General features: G+C 46.4%; 1 protein-coding gene across 1 annotated transcript in view; it reads right to left on the minus strand.

Moving 5' to 3' along the window:
- LOC148481834 (uncharacterized) overlaps positions 1-11,646 on the minus strand; it is a 75,391-nt gene extending 63,745 nt beyond the window's left edge. The window contains exon 1 of the mRNA XM_088452920.1: positions 11,611-11,646. Coding sequence (XP_088309046.1) covers positions 11,611-11,646 — 36 coding nt within the window. The remainder of the gene's footprint in view (positions 1-11,610) is intronic.
- Positions 11,647-14,881: the final 3,235 nt, after the last annotated feature.

Consider the following 14,881-nt stretch of genomic DNA (forward strand, 5'->3'; position numbering starts at 1 on the left):
GGCCACTTTTCGTGTTTTGTGTTTTGGTTTTGGATCTGGATCTTTCTTCGTGTTTTGGATCTGGATTGGTTTTGCCAAAACCACCCTTCCGTGTTTTGGGTTCTGAGTTTTGTGTTTTGGATCTGTATTTTTTTTTTAAAAAGCATAAAAACAGCTAAAATCACAGAATTTGTTGGTTTCTCTGCTCCTATGCTATTATTAACCTCAATAACCTTAATTTCCACTCATTTCCAGTCTATTCTGAACACCTCACACCTCACAATAGTGTTTTCATGTCCAAAAGGTTGCACCGAGGTAGCTGGATGACTATGCTAAGCGACACGAGTGGGCGGCACAAACACGTGACCCATCTAGGAGTGACACTGCAGTGGCAGACAGGATGGCAGTTAGAAAAACTAGGCCCCAAACTGTACATAATGCAAAGAAAAAAAAGAAGTGCAAGATGGAATTGTCCTTGGGCCCTCCCACCCACCCTTATGTTGTATAAACAGGACATGCACACTTTAACAAATCAATCATTTCAGCGCCAGGGTCTGCCACACAACTGTGGCTGAAATGATTGGTTCGTTTGGGCCCCCACAAAACAAGCTGGCAATTAATGTGTCCCTGCACAAACTGGCTCTACGGAGGCAAGATGTCATCCTCATCCTCCTCATCCACCGATTCCTCACCCTCTTCAGTGTGTACATCCTCATCCTCACAAAGTATTAACTCGTCCCCACTTGAATCCACCACCACAGGTCCCTCTGTACCTTCTGGAGGCTGGTCTCCCTGGAAGAGCTGATAATTCATTTTGATGAACATCATCTTCTCCACATTCTGTGGAAGCAACCTCCTACGCCTTTCGCTGACAAGGTTCCCGGCTGCACTAAACACTCTTTCGGAGTACACACTGGAGGGGGGGCAACTCAGGTAAAATAGAGCCAGCTTGTACAGGGGCCTCCAAATTGCCTCTTTTTCCTGCCAGTACAGGTATGGACTGTCTGACATGCCTACTTGGATGCTGTCACCGATGTAATCCTCCACCATTCTGTCAATGGTGACAGTATCATATGCAGTGACAGTAGACATGTCAGAAATTGTTGCCAGGTCCTTCAGTCCGGACCAGATGTCCAAACTTGGTCCTGCCTGCCCTGCATCACCGCCAGCGGGTTGCTTAGGATACCTAAGTTTTTTCCTGGCAGCCCCAGTTGCGGGAGAAAATGAAGAAGGAGCCGTTGACGTGTCACGTTCCGCTTCAGCTGACAGTGTGTTCACCAGCAGGTCTTTGCACCTCTGCAGGCTTGTGTCGGCCGGAAAGAGAGACACCACATAGGCTTTAAACCTAGGATCAAGCACGGTGGCCAAAATGTAGTGGTCTGATTTCAACAGATTGACCACCCTGGAATCCTGGCAAAGCGAATGAAGGGCTTCATCCACAAGTCCCACATGCCGAGCGGAATCGCTCCGTCTTAGCTCCTCCTTCACTTTCTCCAGCTGCTTCTGCAAAAGCCTGATGAGGGGAATGACCTGACTCAAGCTGGCTGTGTCTGAACTGACTTCACGTGTGGCAAGTTCGAAGGGCTGGAGAACCTTGCACAACACGGAAATCATTCTCCACTGCGCTTGAGTCAGGTGCATACCCCCTCCTTTGCCTATGTCATAGGTGGATGTATAGGCTTGTATGGCCTTTTGCTGCTCCTCCATCCTCTGAAGCATATAGAGGGTTGAGTTCCACCGCGTCACAACCTCTTGCTTCAGGTGATGGCGGGGCAGGTTCAAGAGTGTTTGCTGGCGCTCCAGTCTTCGGCACGCAGTCGCTGAATGGCGAAAGTGGCCAGAAATTTTTCGGGCCACCCAAAGCGTCTCCTGCACGCCCCTGTCGCTTTTCAGAAAATTCTGCACCACCAAGTTTATTGTGTGAGCAAAACATGGGACGTGCTGGAATTTGCCCAGATGTAATGCCCGCACAATATTGGTGGCGTTGTCAGATATCACAAATCCCCAGGAGAGTCTAAGTGGGGTAAGCCACTGGGTGATGATTTCCCTCAGTTTCTCTAAGAGGTTGTCGGCGGTGTGCCTCTTACTGAAACCGGTGATACACAGCGTAGCCTGCCTTGTAACGAGCTGGCGTTTCTGAGATGCTGCTACTGGTGACGCTGCTGCTGTTGCTGCGTAAGGTGATACATCTACCCAGTGGGCTGTCACAGTCATATAGTCCTTAGTCTGCCCTGTTCCACTTGTCCACATGTCCGTGGTTAAGTGGACATTGTGTACAACGGCATTTTTCAGGACACTGAGGACACTTTTTCTGACGTTTCTGTACAGTCTCGGTATCGCCTGCCTAGTGAAGTGGAATCTAGACGGGATTTGGAACCGGGGACACACTACCTCCATCAATTGTCTAAATCCCACTGCACTAATGGCGGATACCGGACGCACGTCTAACACCAACATAGCAGTCAAGGCCTCAGTTATACGTTTTGCTTCAGGATGACTGCTGTCGTACTTCATCCTCCTCGCTAAGGACTGTTGGAGGGTCAATTGTTTAGTAAAAGTAGTGGTGTTCCTACTTCCTCTCTGGGATGATGAACGACTCCCAGCAGCAGCAACAGCAGCAGAGGCAGCAGTAGGCGTAGCAATGCAGGATCCTCCAGAGGAATCCAGGATAGGAGAGTCAGTCATGCCAGTGACATGGCCTGCAGGACTACTTCCGATCCTGACTAAGGAGGAAATTGACGAGGAGGGAGTTGACGGTGTGGTTTGCAGGCGCTTGGATACAACAGGACAACGGGATTTAGGTGTCCCTGGACTGCTTACGGTCTTAGCCAAAGTTTCTGAACTTGACAGTAACTTTTTATGAACGCGCTGCAGGTGCCGTATAAGGGAGGATGTTCCTAGGTGGTTGACGTCCCTACCCCTACTTATTTCACCTTTACATATGGTACATATGGCAAGACAGTTGTTGTCCGGATTTGGATAGAAATATTGCCAGACCAAAGAGGTGGAATGTTTGGTCTTCTGCCCAGGCATGACCGTGATGGGCTTTTTCATCCCACGGACAACAACTGTCTCCCCCGGAGCCTGATTTAAACAAACCACATCACCATCAGAATCCTCCTCGCCAACTTCCTCCTCAGCGCCAGCTACACCAGTATCCTCATCCTGTTGTACTTCAACAGTGACATCTTCAATTTGCATATCAGCAAGTGGACTGTGGGTGCTCCTTTCAGCACTTGCAGGGGGCGTGCAAATGGTGGAAAGAGCCACCTCTTCCCGTCCAGTGCTGGGAAGGTCAGGCATCGCAACCACCACCACACTTGGACTCTCCTTGGGGATTTGTGATATCTTCTTAGAAAGCACAGTTCTTCGCTGTGCTTTTGCCAGCTTAACTCTTTTGATTTTTTTAGTGGGAGGAGGGCTTCCATCGTCATGTGAAGCTGAACCACTAGTCATGAACATACTAGGGATCGACCTTAGCCGTTCCTTGCCACTCCGTGTCGTAAATGGCATATTGGCAAGTTTACGTTTCTCTTCAGCTGATTTAAATGTCTTTTTCAAGGTCATTTTCCTGAACTTTGCCATTTGGGATTGTATGTGCCCTCTACTATGACATTGGGCATCGGCCTTGGCAGACGACGTTGATGGCATGTTATCGTCTATGTCATGACTAGTGGCAGCAGCTTCAGCACTAGGAGGAAGTGGTTCTTGATCTTTCTCTATTTTATTTTTATCGGAGAAAGTTTGGTCCTCCATTTATGTTATATCGATTTGATATATACGTGCGGCTAAACACAGAAAATAATTTTTTTTTTGGTTTGGACTGGAGTGTACTTTGGGGGTTACAGCACCCTTTAACGGTCAAGCCAGCCGGCCCTTTACTTATGACACAGGCGCACGCTTGGCACTACTTTGTTGATGCACGTGCGGCTACTGCGCACACAATTCACAAACACAGAAAATAATTTTTTTTTTGGTTTGGACTGGAGTGTACTTTGGGGGTTACAGCACCCTTTAACGGTCAAGCCAGCTGGCCCTTTACTTATGACACAGGCGCACGCTTGGCACTACTTTGTTGATGCACGTGCGGCTACTGCGCACACAATTCACAAACACAGAAAATAATTTTTTTTTGGTTTGGACTGGAGTGTACTTTCGGGGGTTACAGCACCCTTTAACGGTCAAGCCAGCCGGCCCTTTACTTATGACACAGGCGCACGCTTGGCACTACTTTGTTGATGCACGTGCGGCTACTGCGCACACAATTCACAAACACAGAAAATAATTTTTTTTTTGGTTTGGACTGGAGTGTACTTTCGGGGGTTACAGCACCCTTAACGGTCAAGCCAGCCGGCCCTTTACTTATGACACAGGTGCACGCTTGGCACTACTTTGTTGATGCACGTGCGGCTACTGCGCACACAATTCACAAACACAGAAAATAATTTTTTTTTGGGTTTGGACTGGAGTGTACTTTCGGGGGTTACAGCACCCTTAACGGTCAAGCCAGCCGGCCCTTTACTTATGACACAGGCGCACGCTTGGCACTACTTTGTTGATGCACGTGCGGCTACTGCGCACACAATTCACAAACACAGAAAATAATTTTTTTTTGGTTTGGACTGGAGTGTACTTTTGGGGGTTACAGCACCCTTTAACGGTCAAGCCAGCCGGCCCTTTACTTATGACACAGGCGCACGCTTGGCACTACTTTGTTGATGCACGTGCGGCTACTGCGCACACAATTCACAAACACAGAAAATAATTTTTTTTTTGGTTTGGACTGGAGTGTACTCTCGGGGGTTACAGCACCCTTAACGGTCAAGCCAGCCGGCCCTTTACTTATGACACAGGCGCACGCTTGGCACTACTTTGTTGATGCACGTGCGGCTACTGCGCACACAATTCACAAACACAGAAAATAATTTTTTTTTTGGTTTGGACTGGAGTGTACTTTCGGGGGTTACAGCACCCTTAACGGTCAAGCCAGCCGGCCCTTTACTTATGACACAGGTGCACGCTTGGCACTACTTTGTTGATGCACGTGCGGCTACTGCGCACACAATTCACAAACACAGAAAATAATTTTTTTTTGGTTTGGACTGGAGTGTACTTTCGGGGGTTACAGCACCCTTTAACGGTCAAGCCAGCCGGCCCTTTACTTATGACACAGGCGCACGCTTGGCACTACTTTGTTGATGCACGTGCGGCTACTGCGCACACAATTCACAAACACAGAAAATAATTTTTTTTTTGGTTTGGACTGGAGTGTACTCTCGGGGGTTACAGCACCCTTAACGGTCAAGCCAGCCGGCCCTTTACTTATGACACAGGCGCACGCTTGGCACTACTTTGTTGATGCACGTGCGGCTACTGCGCACACAATTCACAAACACAGAAAATAATTTTTTTTTTTTTTGGACTGGAGTGTACTCTCGGGGGTTACAGCACCCTTAACGGTCAAGCCAGCCGGCCCTTTACTTATGACACAGGCGCACGCTTGGCACTACTTTGTTGATGCACGTGCGGCTACTGCGCACACAATTCACAAACACAGAAAATAATTTTTTTTTTGGTTTGGACTGGAGTGTACTTTCGGGGGTTACAGCACCCTTAACGGTCAAGCCAGCCGGCCCTTTACTTATGACACAGGCGCACGCTTGGCACTACTTTGTTGATGCACGTGCGGCTACTGCGCACACAATTCACAAACACAGAAAATAATTTTTTTTTGGTTTGGACTGGAGTGTACTTTCGGGGGTTACAGCACCCTTTAACGGTCAAGCCAGCCAGCCCTTTACTTATGACACAGGCGCACGCTTGGCACTACTTTGTTGATGCACGTGCGGCTACTGCGCACACAATTCACAAACACAGAAAATAATTTTTTTTTTGGTTTGGACTGGAGTGTACTTTCGGGGGTTACAGCACCCTTAACGGTCAAGCCAGCCGGCCCTTTACTTATGACACAAGTGCACGCTTGGCACTACTTTGTTGATGCACGTGCGGCTACTGCGCACACAATTCACAAACACAGAAAATAATTTTTTTTTTGGTTTGGACTGGAGTGTACTTTCGGGGGTTACAGCACCCTTAACGGTCAAGCCAGCCGGCCCTTTACTTATGACACAGGCGCACGCTTGGCACTACTTTGTTGATGCACGTGCGGCTACTGCGCACACAATTCACAAACACAGAAAATAATTTTTTTTTTGGTTTGGACTGGAGTGTACTTTCGGGGGTTACAGCACCCTTAACGGTCAAGCCAGCCGGCCCTTTACTTATGACACAAGTGCACGCTTGGCACTACTTTGTTGATGCACGTGCGGCTACTGCGCACACAATTCACAAACACAGAAAATAATTTTTTTTTTGGTTTGGACTGGAGTGTACTTTCGGGGGTTACAGCACCCTTAACGGTCAAGCCAGCCGGCCCTTTACTTATGACACAGGCGCACGCTTGGCACTACTTTGTTGATGCACGTGCGGCTACTGCGCACACAATTCACAAACACAGAAAATAATTTTTTTTTTGGTTTGGACTGGAGTGTACTTTCGGGGGTTACAGCACCCTTTAACGGTCAAGCCAGCCGGCCCTTTACTTATGACACAGGCGCACGCTTGGCACTACTTTGTTGATGCACGTGCGGCTACTGCGCACACAATTCACAAACACAGAAAATAATTTTTTTTGGTTTGGACTGGAGTGTACTTTCGGGGGTTACAGCACCCTTTAACGGTCAAGCCAGCCGGCCCTTTACTTATGACACAGGCGCACGCTTGGCACTACTTTGTTGATGCACGTGCGGCTACTGCGCACACAATTCACAAACACAGAAAATATATTATTTTTTTAGCACTTGGGGGGAGCACCCCTGATGGACAGAGCACCCCCTGGACAACACTACAGCACCCCTTTAGGACTGGGACACTGCACAGGACTTTGGAGTGGACACAGCCCCTATGGAGAACTGACTGCACAACACAGTCCAGCCAGCCCCTATGGACTTTGAAGTAGTGGACACAGCCCCTATTAACAACAGCAGCACAGCACAACACAGCCAGCCCCTATGGACTTTGAAGTAGTGGACAACAGCAGCACTACACTACACTACACTACACTACACAGCCCTAACTCCCACCCTCCCTCTTCACTGTCCACAGCCGAGTGAGAAAATGGCGCCGACGCGGGTACCTTATAAAGGATCCAAAACCCGCGAGACTCGGAAGGCGGGATGATGACGTTTTGCCTCGATTTCAGATCCGAGTCAGGCGGGAAAAGTCGAGCCTGACTCGGATCGGACTCGGATCGGGGGGGCTCGGGGGGGTTCGGATTTCAGAAATCCGAACCCGCTCACCCCTAGTATGTATGTAATAAAACTATAATGTCACAGTGTGTGTGTTTGTATTTTGTTTATTTAAACATTTTTTTTTTACAGGTGAACTACAGGCCCTTAATGTCCTGCATGCTGGTACTTGTGGTTCTCCAAGTACCAACATGCGGAGGGAGGCTTGCTAGGGCTTGCAGTTCTATTTGTAAAGACAATTTTAAGACTTATAATTTCACACTACACTTACACTATCAACCTGGCACCCACTGCCCACGGGTGCCAGGGATAGCCCCGGGCTATCAGCTGAAGCCTGGGGTGCCCTGGAGATTGGGACTCCCAGGGATCCCCAGCCTGGGCTGACTAGTGGTCAGGGGTAATGCTTTGGCCGGGGAAACTGGTGAAAGGTTTTCCCTGGATGTGGCATTACCCCCCACCACTACAAAGAAAGAGTGAGGTGCTGGTTATGGAAATTACTGGGGACCCCTATTTGTTTTGCCCCTAGTTTTCCCCAATCAGGGCTGGCTCAGCAAAGCCCTATGCTAGTTCTTAATATACAGAGCCGCCCTACGCATTTTGGCCCCTGTATTTTGAGAACTTGGACAGGCTTTATAAAGCCTGGGAATTATTATGCTTTTGGGAGGGGCTGCACGTCATTTAAAAAAAAAAAACATTTTGCATAAGCACACACAGCAGCATGCACGTATCTCCTTGATATGTGCATGTTTCTGTGTTAATCTGACCTGCTCAGGATATACTCGCTATCCTAAAGCTGGTCTATTATTTGGGGACTTTTTGTAAACTTTTTTTGGTCAGTTTGAAACCTGCACCCTATTACACTGGGGCGAGTTGATTGTTTTAAATGGGAAAACATCTGGATGCAATTTTGATAATGGCGAATTTTAGTAACTCAGAAAAAAATTTGAGTTTACATGAACTGGTACCCTATTACATTGGAGAGTTGTGAAAAAGTGCTAGTGTAGTATGAAACTCGCAATTTACCAAAACAGACAACATATTACAAATGGCCCTTTGGACTTATTGAGAAAATATCTCCAGTTTTAAATTACAAGGAAAAACAGGTGAATAAACAAGACATACAGATATAAATGCACAGATTGATTTTAAATAAAAGTTATCTGACTCTGAGATCTTTGGAGTTCTGTTTGGATGGAAACCACCCTATACAGAAGATGGGGAGCACTCCTAGCACAAAGTTACACCTTTGTAGAGTGTGCACAATGAAATGTGGGCAGCTGGGTCTCCCACAACCGCCCTCTACACCAGCAGCCCCACTCTTTCAAGGCTCCAAAATGTCTGGCCTTTGTTCTTCCAGGGTCTGTGTAGATGTAAATTAGCACGGCTACAAGAACCTGTGTGTCATATACCTCCATGACTTTAAAAGGCATTTTATTGTAGTAAGACTGATAAGCTAAGGTGGAAAATTATACTCTGGGTGTCTGGGAACCAGGATTGCCCAGTGGCCCCATAGGGTGAAGAGCAAACACTACTTCCATTAAACTTTGCCTTCAAAGACTCGGTAACACCTGGCCACTTGGTGCTGAGTAGCTGATGCATTGCAAACCCAGTTTTGACATTGTACTATTTTTCAGCAAGCAGACATTCCTGAAATATTTTAGGAGAGCTATAATAATACACATCACTCTCACGGTCAGGTTGTTGCTCATAGTACCATGAGCACACTGTACCCAGGGCACACACAATACATACAGTCATGACACGTAGCTTTGATGAATCATAGTAACCCATAGCAAAGGTCACACATTTATTAATCCATATTAAAAAATGACTTATTCCCTATCATATTGGTTAAGGCAAATAAACAGTGAAATATATTTTTTAAAACAAAAAGAATAGACAACAATATAAGTACTCAAGAAAATAAAGAGTGTTTTACAAAAGAGCAAGGTGTCTGTTTTATTGTGTCTAATTATTTATCAGATATATTTTATTGACTGCCCACAGATTATTTGCACAGCTTCAATGGAGTTCTATATTATTGTATACCGATTCTTAAATACTCCCAGGATAGTTGTTGGTTAGTGTGAAATAGGAGATTTCAAACCATCCAATATCTCATCAACATCATAAGAAAATATCTGCAGTCAGCCTAATATTGCAATGAAGCGATACCCACATATAATTTGGTGTGCCAGACAGGGACATATCTACCCATTGGCCTGGATGGCACTCACCAGGGATGCCAGCCAAAGGAGGGCGCCATCCGGCTGTGTCACCAGCAGCCAAGGGGTGGACTACCCTAGGGGCCGAACTAGCGGAGGTACACCCACCACTAGTCCCCCGGGCCCCACAAGTGCAGGCAGACGGCAGTGAGAGTGGTCTGCCTACACAGTTTACAAACACACAGCTGCCAGCGGCGGCTGTGTGTTTGTTATAGCAGCCAGCCAATGAGAGTCAGACAGACTCTCATTGGCTGCTGCGTCCATGGGGGGACTTCAGTCTTCCAGCTCCCTCCGCAGCGACTGATGGGATAGATGTCATGACATCTCTCCCATAGTGCACTGCAGAGCGGGCTGGGTGGTCGCGTCAGGAACAGGGAGCAGGTAAGTTGTGTATTTCTTCTTCTTCTGTGTGCGTAAGTCTGGCACGGGGGTGCTACTAGGGGGCACTGTATAGCTGGTGGCCACTACTGGGGGCACTTTATGGCAGGGTGGCTGCTACTGGGGGCACTGTATAGCTGGTGGCCACTACTGGGGGCACTTTATGGGGGTGTGTGCACACTAATGGGGGCACAAAATAGGGGGGGACACTACTGGGGTCACTGTACAGCTGGTGGCCGCTACTGAGCGCACTTTATGGGTGGATGGCCACTACTAGGGGGACCAAATAGGGGGGACTACTACTGGGGGCAATGCATAGAGGTGACTACTACTGGGAGTACTGTATAGGGAGGGGACTACTGCTGGGGTCAATGCAGCATAGGGGGGACTACTACTGGGGGAAATGCATAGGAGGACTACTATTGGGGGAAATGCAGCATAGGGGTGAACGAAAAAATCATTCACTTTCTGAGTTAAAACGATGAACGATTATCGTTCATGCACGTTCACGTTTGTAGTTTGTAGTTCAGTCAGACTGACCAATTTTCAGTAAGGGAATATGCAAAAATCATTTGTAGTTCAAAAAAATTGTTCAGTTCATTTAGTAAATGAACGATTTTAGTAAACAATTTTCGATAATTTTTCCATTGAAAAAATGAACGAAAATAGTTTACTAAAATCGTTCATTTACTAAATCGTTGTGTGTGTATGCAGCTTTACTGTTTACTGTTACCTAACATATGAAAAAATATTTATGCTAGGCAGTGTCCTGCTTCTAACCATATGCACTGTTCTGATTGTTATTGTAATAATATTAGCTGCCGCTGTAACAAGTGTATGACACATTTACATCCTATTGAGAGAAGTCTGGCTGATTGCATGTGAGTAAGCATGTATTTAGTGAAATTTATATTCCTATATGTTTAGTTTATATGACCTATCAGGGTTAAATGCAGAAACCACTTGTTTCTACTGCTTTCTTGTGTGCCACGAGGGAGGGAACTAAATGGTGAGAGAACAAGGACTCTGGGCCTGATTCAGACCCGGTCGCAAGCGCTGAGCGCTCGCAAGCGGGTCAAAGGTGGCCCAGTGCGCATGCGCACGATGGAGCCGGCTCCGTCGTTTGCATGCATGAGACCCGGATAGCGATGGGCAATCCGTCGCTCCGGGTCTCATACCAAAGGGGGCATGCTGTCGATGTTGAGTGACAGCACGCCCTCTTTGGTGGGTGGGCTGGGGGCATGCCTGCCCAGACAAAGGCGTTCCCATGGGAATGCCTACCATCTGGGGCCGGCCCCACTGACATCACAAGTGATGTCAGTGGGAGTGCTTTCGGCTCTGTTAGAGCCGAAAGCACTCTGGGGCTTGCGGCAACGAGACCCTACCACAAGGGTCTCATTGCAAGCCGGATGGTCACAAAGGTCTTGACCATCGAGACCATCTTCCTGGCCACTCACTATAGTTGTGGGTGGTCACACATAGCTATGCGAGTGGCCAGGAGGCCGCTCTGAAGAACAAGAAGGACGGCCCTGATTCAGAGCGAGCACTCTGTCAGAGCATCCGGCTCCGAATCAGGGCCTCTGTCCCTGATCATGAGAAAAAAAAAAAAAGAGGATGCAGACTCTCACCACTACAATCCATGCTGTATGCAGCTGTGAGGCTGATCTTCCTCACTAAATATTCTCATACTGATCCGCTCTGTCAGTCCCTCCTTTGGTTACCTGTTTATTGTATTCCATATAAAATACTTCAGTCATGGTTATGGCTCATAGGTACAAACCAGAGTATAGGTACACTAGTGACAATGTAGGAACCGCAGGCTAGTGATATGCATGTATTCTGAACTAGAACTGGCGTGAACAGACCAATTCCACTGGGCAACCCCTCGATTAGTGAAGGACAGCAAGACCAGGAATACACTCCAGAGACAATGGTGACCTCCGGGACTCAGAACATTATAGTACTGGCAGATAGGAACTCAGGCCAGGAATCAGAGTGTAATGTAATCAGAGGAGAGCTTGAGGAAGCTGTAACTCTGGTACTGCACTTACACAAGACCTGGAACGTGGAAGCAGCAGTATAGGCAAATAGAATGCAGGTAGCAACAACAAATGGATAAGTCTTAAAGCAGCGTGGGACAGCAACACTGACAGAAATAGCTGAGGATGGTAACCAGAAAGTCATACACAGAATAGCAATGGCAGTCACAGGAGACATGCTATCAGCACACAAGGCCAAAATCCTGGGAAGGAAACATGTTGTTCAGCCCATGTGCTGGCTCCAGGTGCAGGTTTACATAGCAGACAGTCCATCCCCATTGGAGCAGAGGATCAGGTGAGCACTACTGAGCTGCTCAGGTGCATCAGGTAATTGCAATGGATTGTTTCTACATAGACCTGGAGGCAGCAATAAAGGAGTGTCTGAGCTTCTCAGTACTAAAACCCAGATTTGTGAACACTTCCACTTACACATAAGGCTATTAATCAAACTACACCAACATACATCTCTTAACATATCTCAAAATATCTCCCAACCTGACCTCTCCGCTCCACATATGATCTGCGTCACTCATCCACACACATGAACTGCTCCTACTCACAGTAACAGGACTCACACACAATAAGTATTTCCTCTAGTCTCCAAATCTTCAAGCATTCCCTGAAAACTCATCTCTTCAGACAAGGTTATCAGATTCCAGAACTGCCCACATAACTTACATAAATTATCCTACCCAATTGTATCCCCATAATACAGTCAACACATAACTTTACATATTGTTTCTTTCTTCACTTTCACATCCTCCTGACCCCAGGCCAGCATTCCTGTGTGACTGGATCATACAGCCCACCAAGAACCACTGTGATCTGGCTGGACCATTGTAAAGCAGGTAGTACCTATCCTTGTGTATTAATGCCTATTTCCTTATAGATTATAAGCTTGCAAGCAGGGCCCTCATACCTATATGTCTGTGTGTTATTATTAACCAGTATTGTTCTATCATTGCAAATCAAACGGTAGTGATAATTTCTTGGTGCTCAAATCCACTTAAAAAAATGCTAATTAAAAAAATTTAAAAGCATTTTATTAGTGCCATAAAAATAAAATCCAATTGTTCTATCATTGTTTGTTTCCAATTGTAAAACACAAAAGAATATGAATTGCAATGTAAGTAACTTGATAAAAATAAAATAATAAGTGTACTTACAGGAAACCCAGGACTAAAATTGTCCACATTTGTGTAGGAATGCCTTCAGTACACCCTTACTGTACATTGCCTATTCTCATCCTTCCCTTTTAACCCCCATTCTGCCCTTCAAGCCATAAATAGTTACACGTTTCATTTGTGCTTGGACATGACTTGCATGCAATTACAAACTTCCTAGGTGTTTGGCTTATGATGAGATTGGAAATGTCCCAGATACAGATCTCCAACTTGAGGGCAAGCAGCATAAGATATGGAGTCATTGGTAAGGTAAGCTCTGAGGTACAGTAAACAATTGAAATGTATAAATGTATATACTTCGGTGTTGCAGAGGTAACCTCATTCTGCAGCTGGTTAGAACCAGTTTTATGGACATACTGGACAGTTGAGTTGAACCATCACATAATCCAAGTCTCATGTACTTAATGATTCTCATGGTGAACTGCAATAACCTAAATAGGTCTAAGACAGAGGTTCCCAAATGCGATCCTCAATGCTTCCCAACAGTGTAGGATTCACAGATATCCATGGTTGAGCACAGGTGGTTAAATCAAATTGACTGAAATACTAATTAAGTCACCTGTGCTCAACCATGGATATCTCTAGAACCTGAACTGTTTGGCAGGAATTGGTGTGAACCGGTGGTTCGATTCCCGGCAGCGCCTGGCTGACAGATGAGCAGAGCCCGGCAGCGGAAGCCCGACAGCGCTGGAAATCCCGATCATCGCTAAGGTAAGTATATACTAAACTAACCGTCCTTAGGGGTGCCTAACCCTAACCTCCCCCCAAGTGCCTAACCCTAATCCCCCCCTCTAAGTGCCTAACCCCCCCCTTCCCCGCTGCCTAAACCTAAGTCCCCCGGGGAGGGTGGCTAACTCTAAGTCCCCCCCGGGAGTGCCTAACCCTCCCGGGTGGTGCCTAACCCTAATTCCCCCCCGGGTGCCCTAAACCCTCCCCCCCGCGGCTGTCTACTTGCGGCTCCCCCTTCGATCGGGATACCGGTTGCCGGTTTCCTGGCGTCGGGGAAAAGTCAGGCGTCTACATCTAGACGTCCGGCATTTCACCCTCGCCGGGATATGACAGTCGGGAAGCCGGCAGCCGGTTTCCCGATTGTATACCTTTGGATCGTGTTTGGGAACCTCTGGTCTAAGCACATTCCTCCAGACACCAGGAAGGTAAGCCAGCAATGAGAAAGCAGTGAGCAATTGGTGCCAAGGTGAGATATCAGGGGTAAAACAGGAAATACTTTTCTCATATATGACTTTCCAACACCCAAATGTTTGACAATTCTGCATATATAGCTATACTGACTATATAGAGAATATGATCCTGGTTTGAAGCATATTGGTTATTGTTGGATCTGCATACAATGAGGTACCCTTTACCCTGGGATGCAGGCTTAAATATTTTGATCCAAATATGAACCAATACCTCATATTTTCATTTTGCTAAATACAACAACAGTTTTGATTTGATTATACACTCTAGTGCAGTGGTTGTAGAACAAAAGGAGCACACACACAACGATTTTTTGAACAATTATCATTAAACAATATTGTTTAACGATAATCGTTTGAAAAAATCGTTCACTTTCTGAGTCAAACGATGAACGATTATTGTTCATGCGCGTTCACATTTGTAGTTTGTAGTTTAGTCAGACTTGTCAACTCAACGATTTTCATTAAGTTAATATGCAAAAATCGTTTGTAGTTCATAAAAATCGTTCAAATGAGCATAGTAAATGAACAACTTTAGTAAATGATTTTAGTTCATTTTTTCAAGGTAGAAAA

Source organism: Taudactylus pleione, unplaced genomic scaffold, assembly GCF_031769625.1.
Source record: "Taudactylus pleione unplaced genomic scaffold, aTauple2 ptg000559l, whole genome shotgun sequence".
NCBI lineage: Eukaryota > Metazoa > Chordata > Amphibia > Anura > Myobatrachidae > Taudactylus > Taudactylus pleione.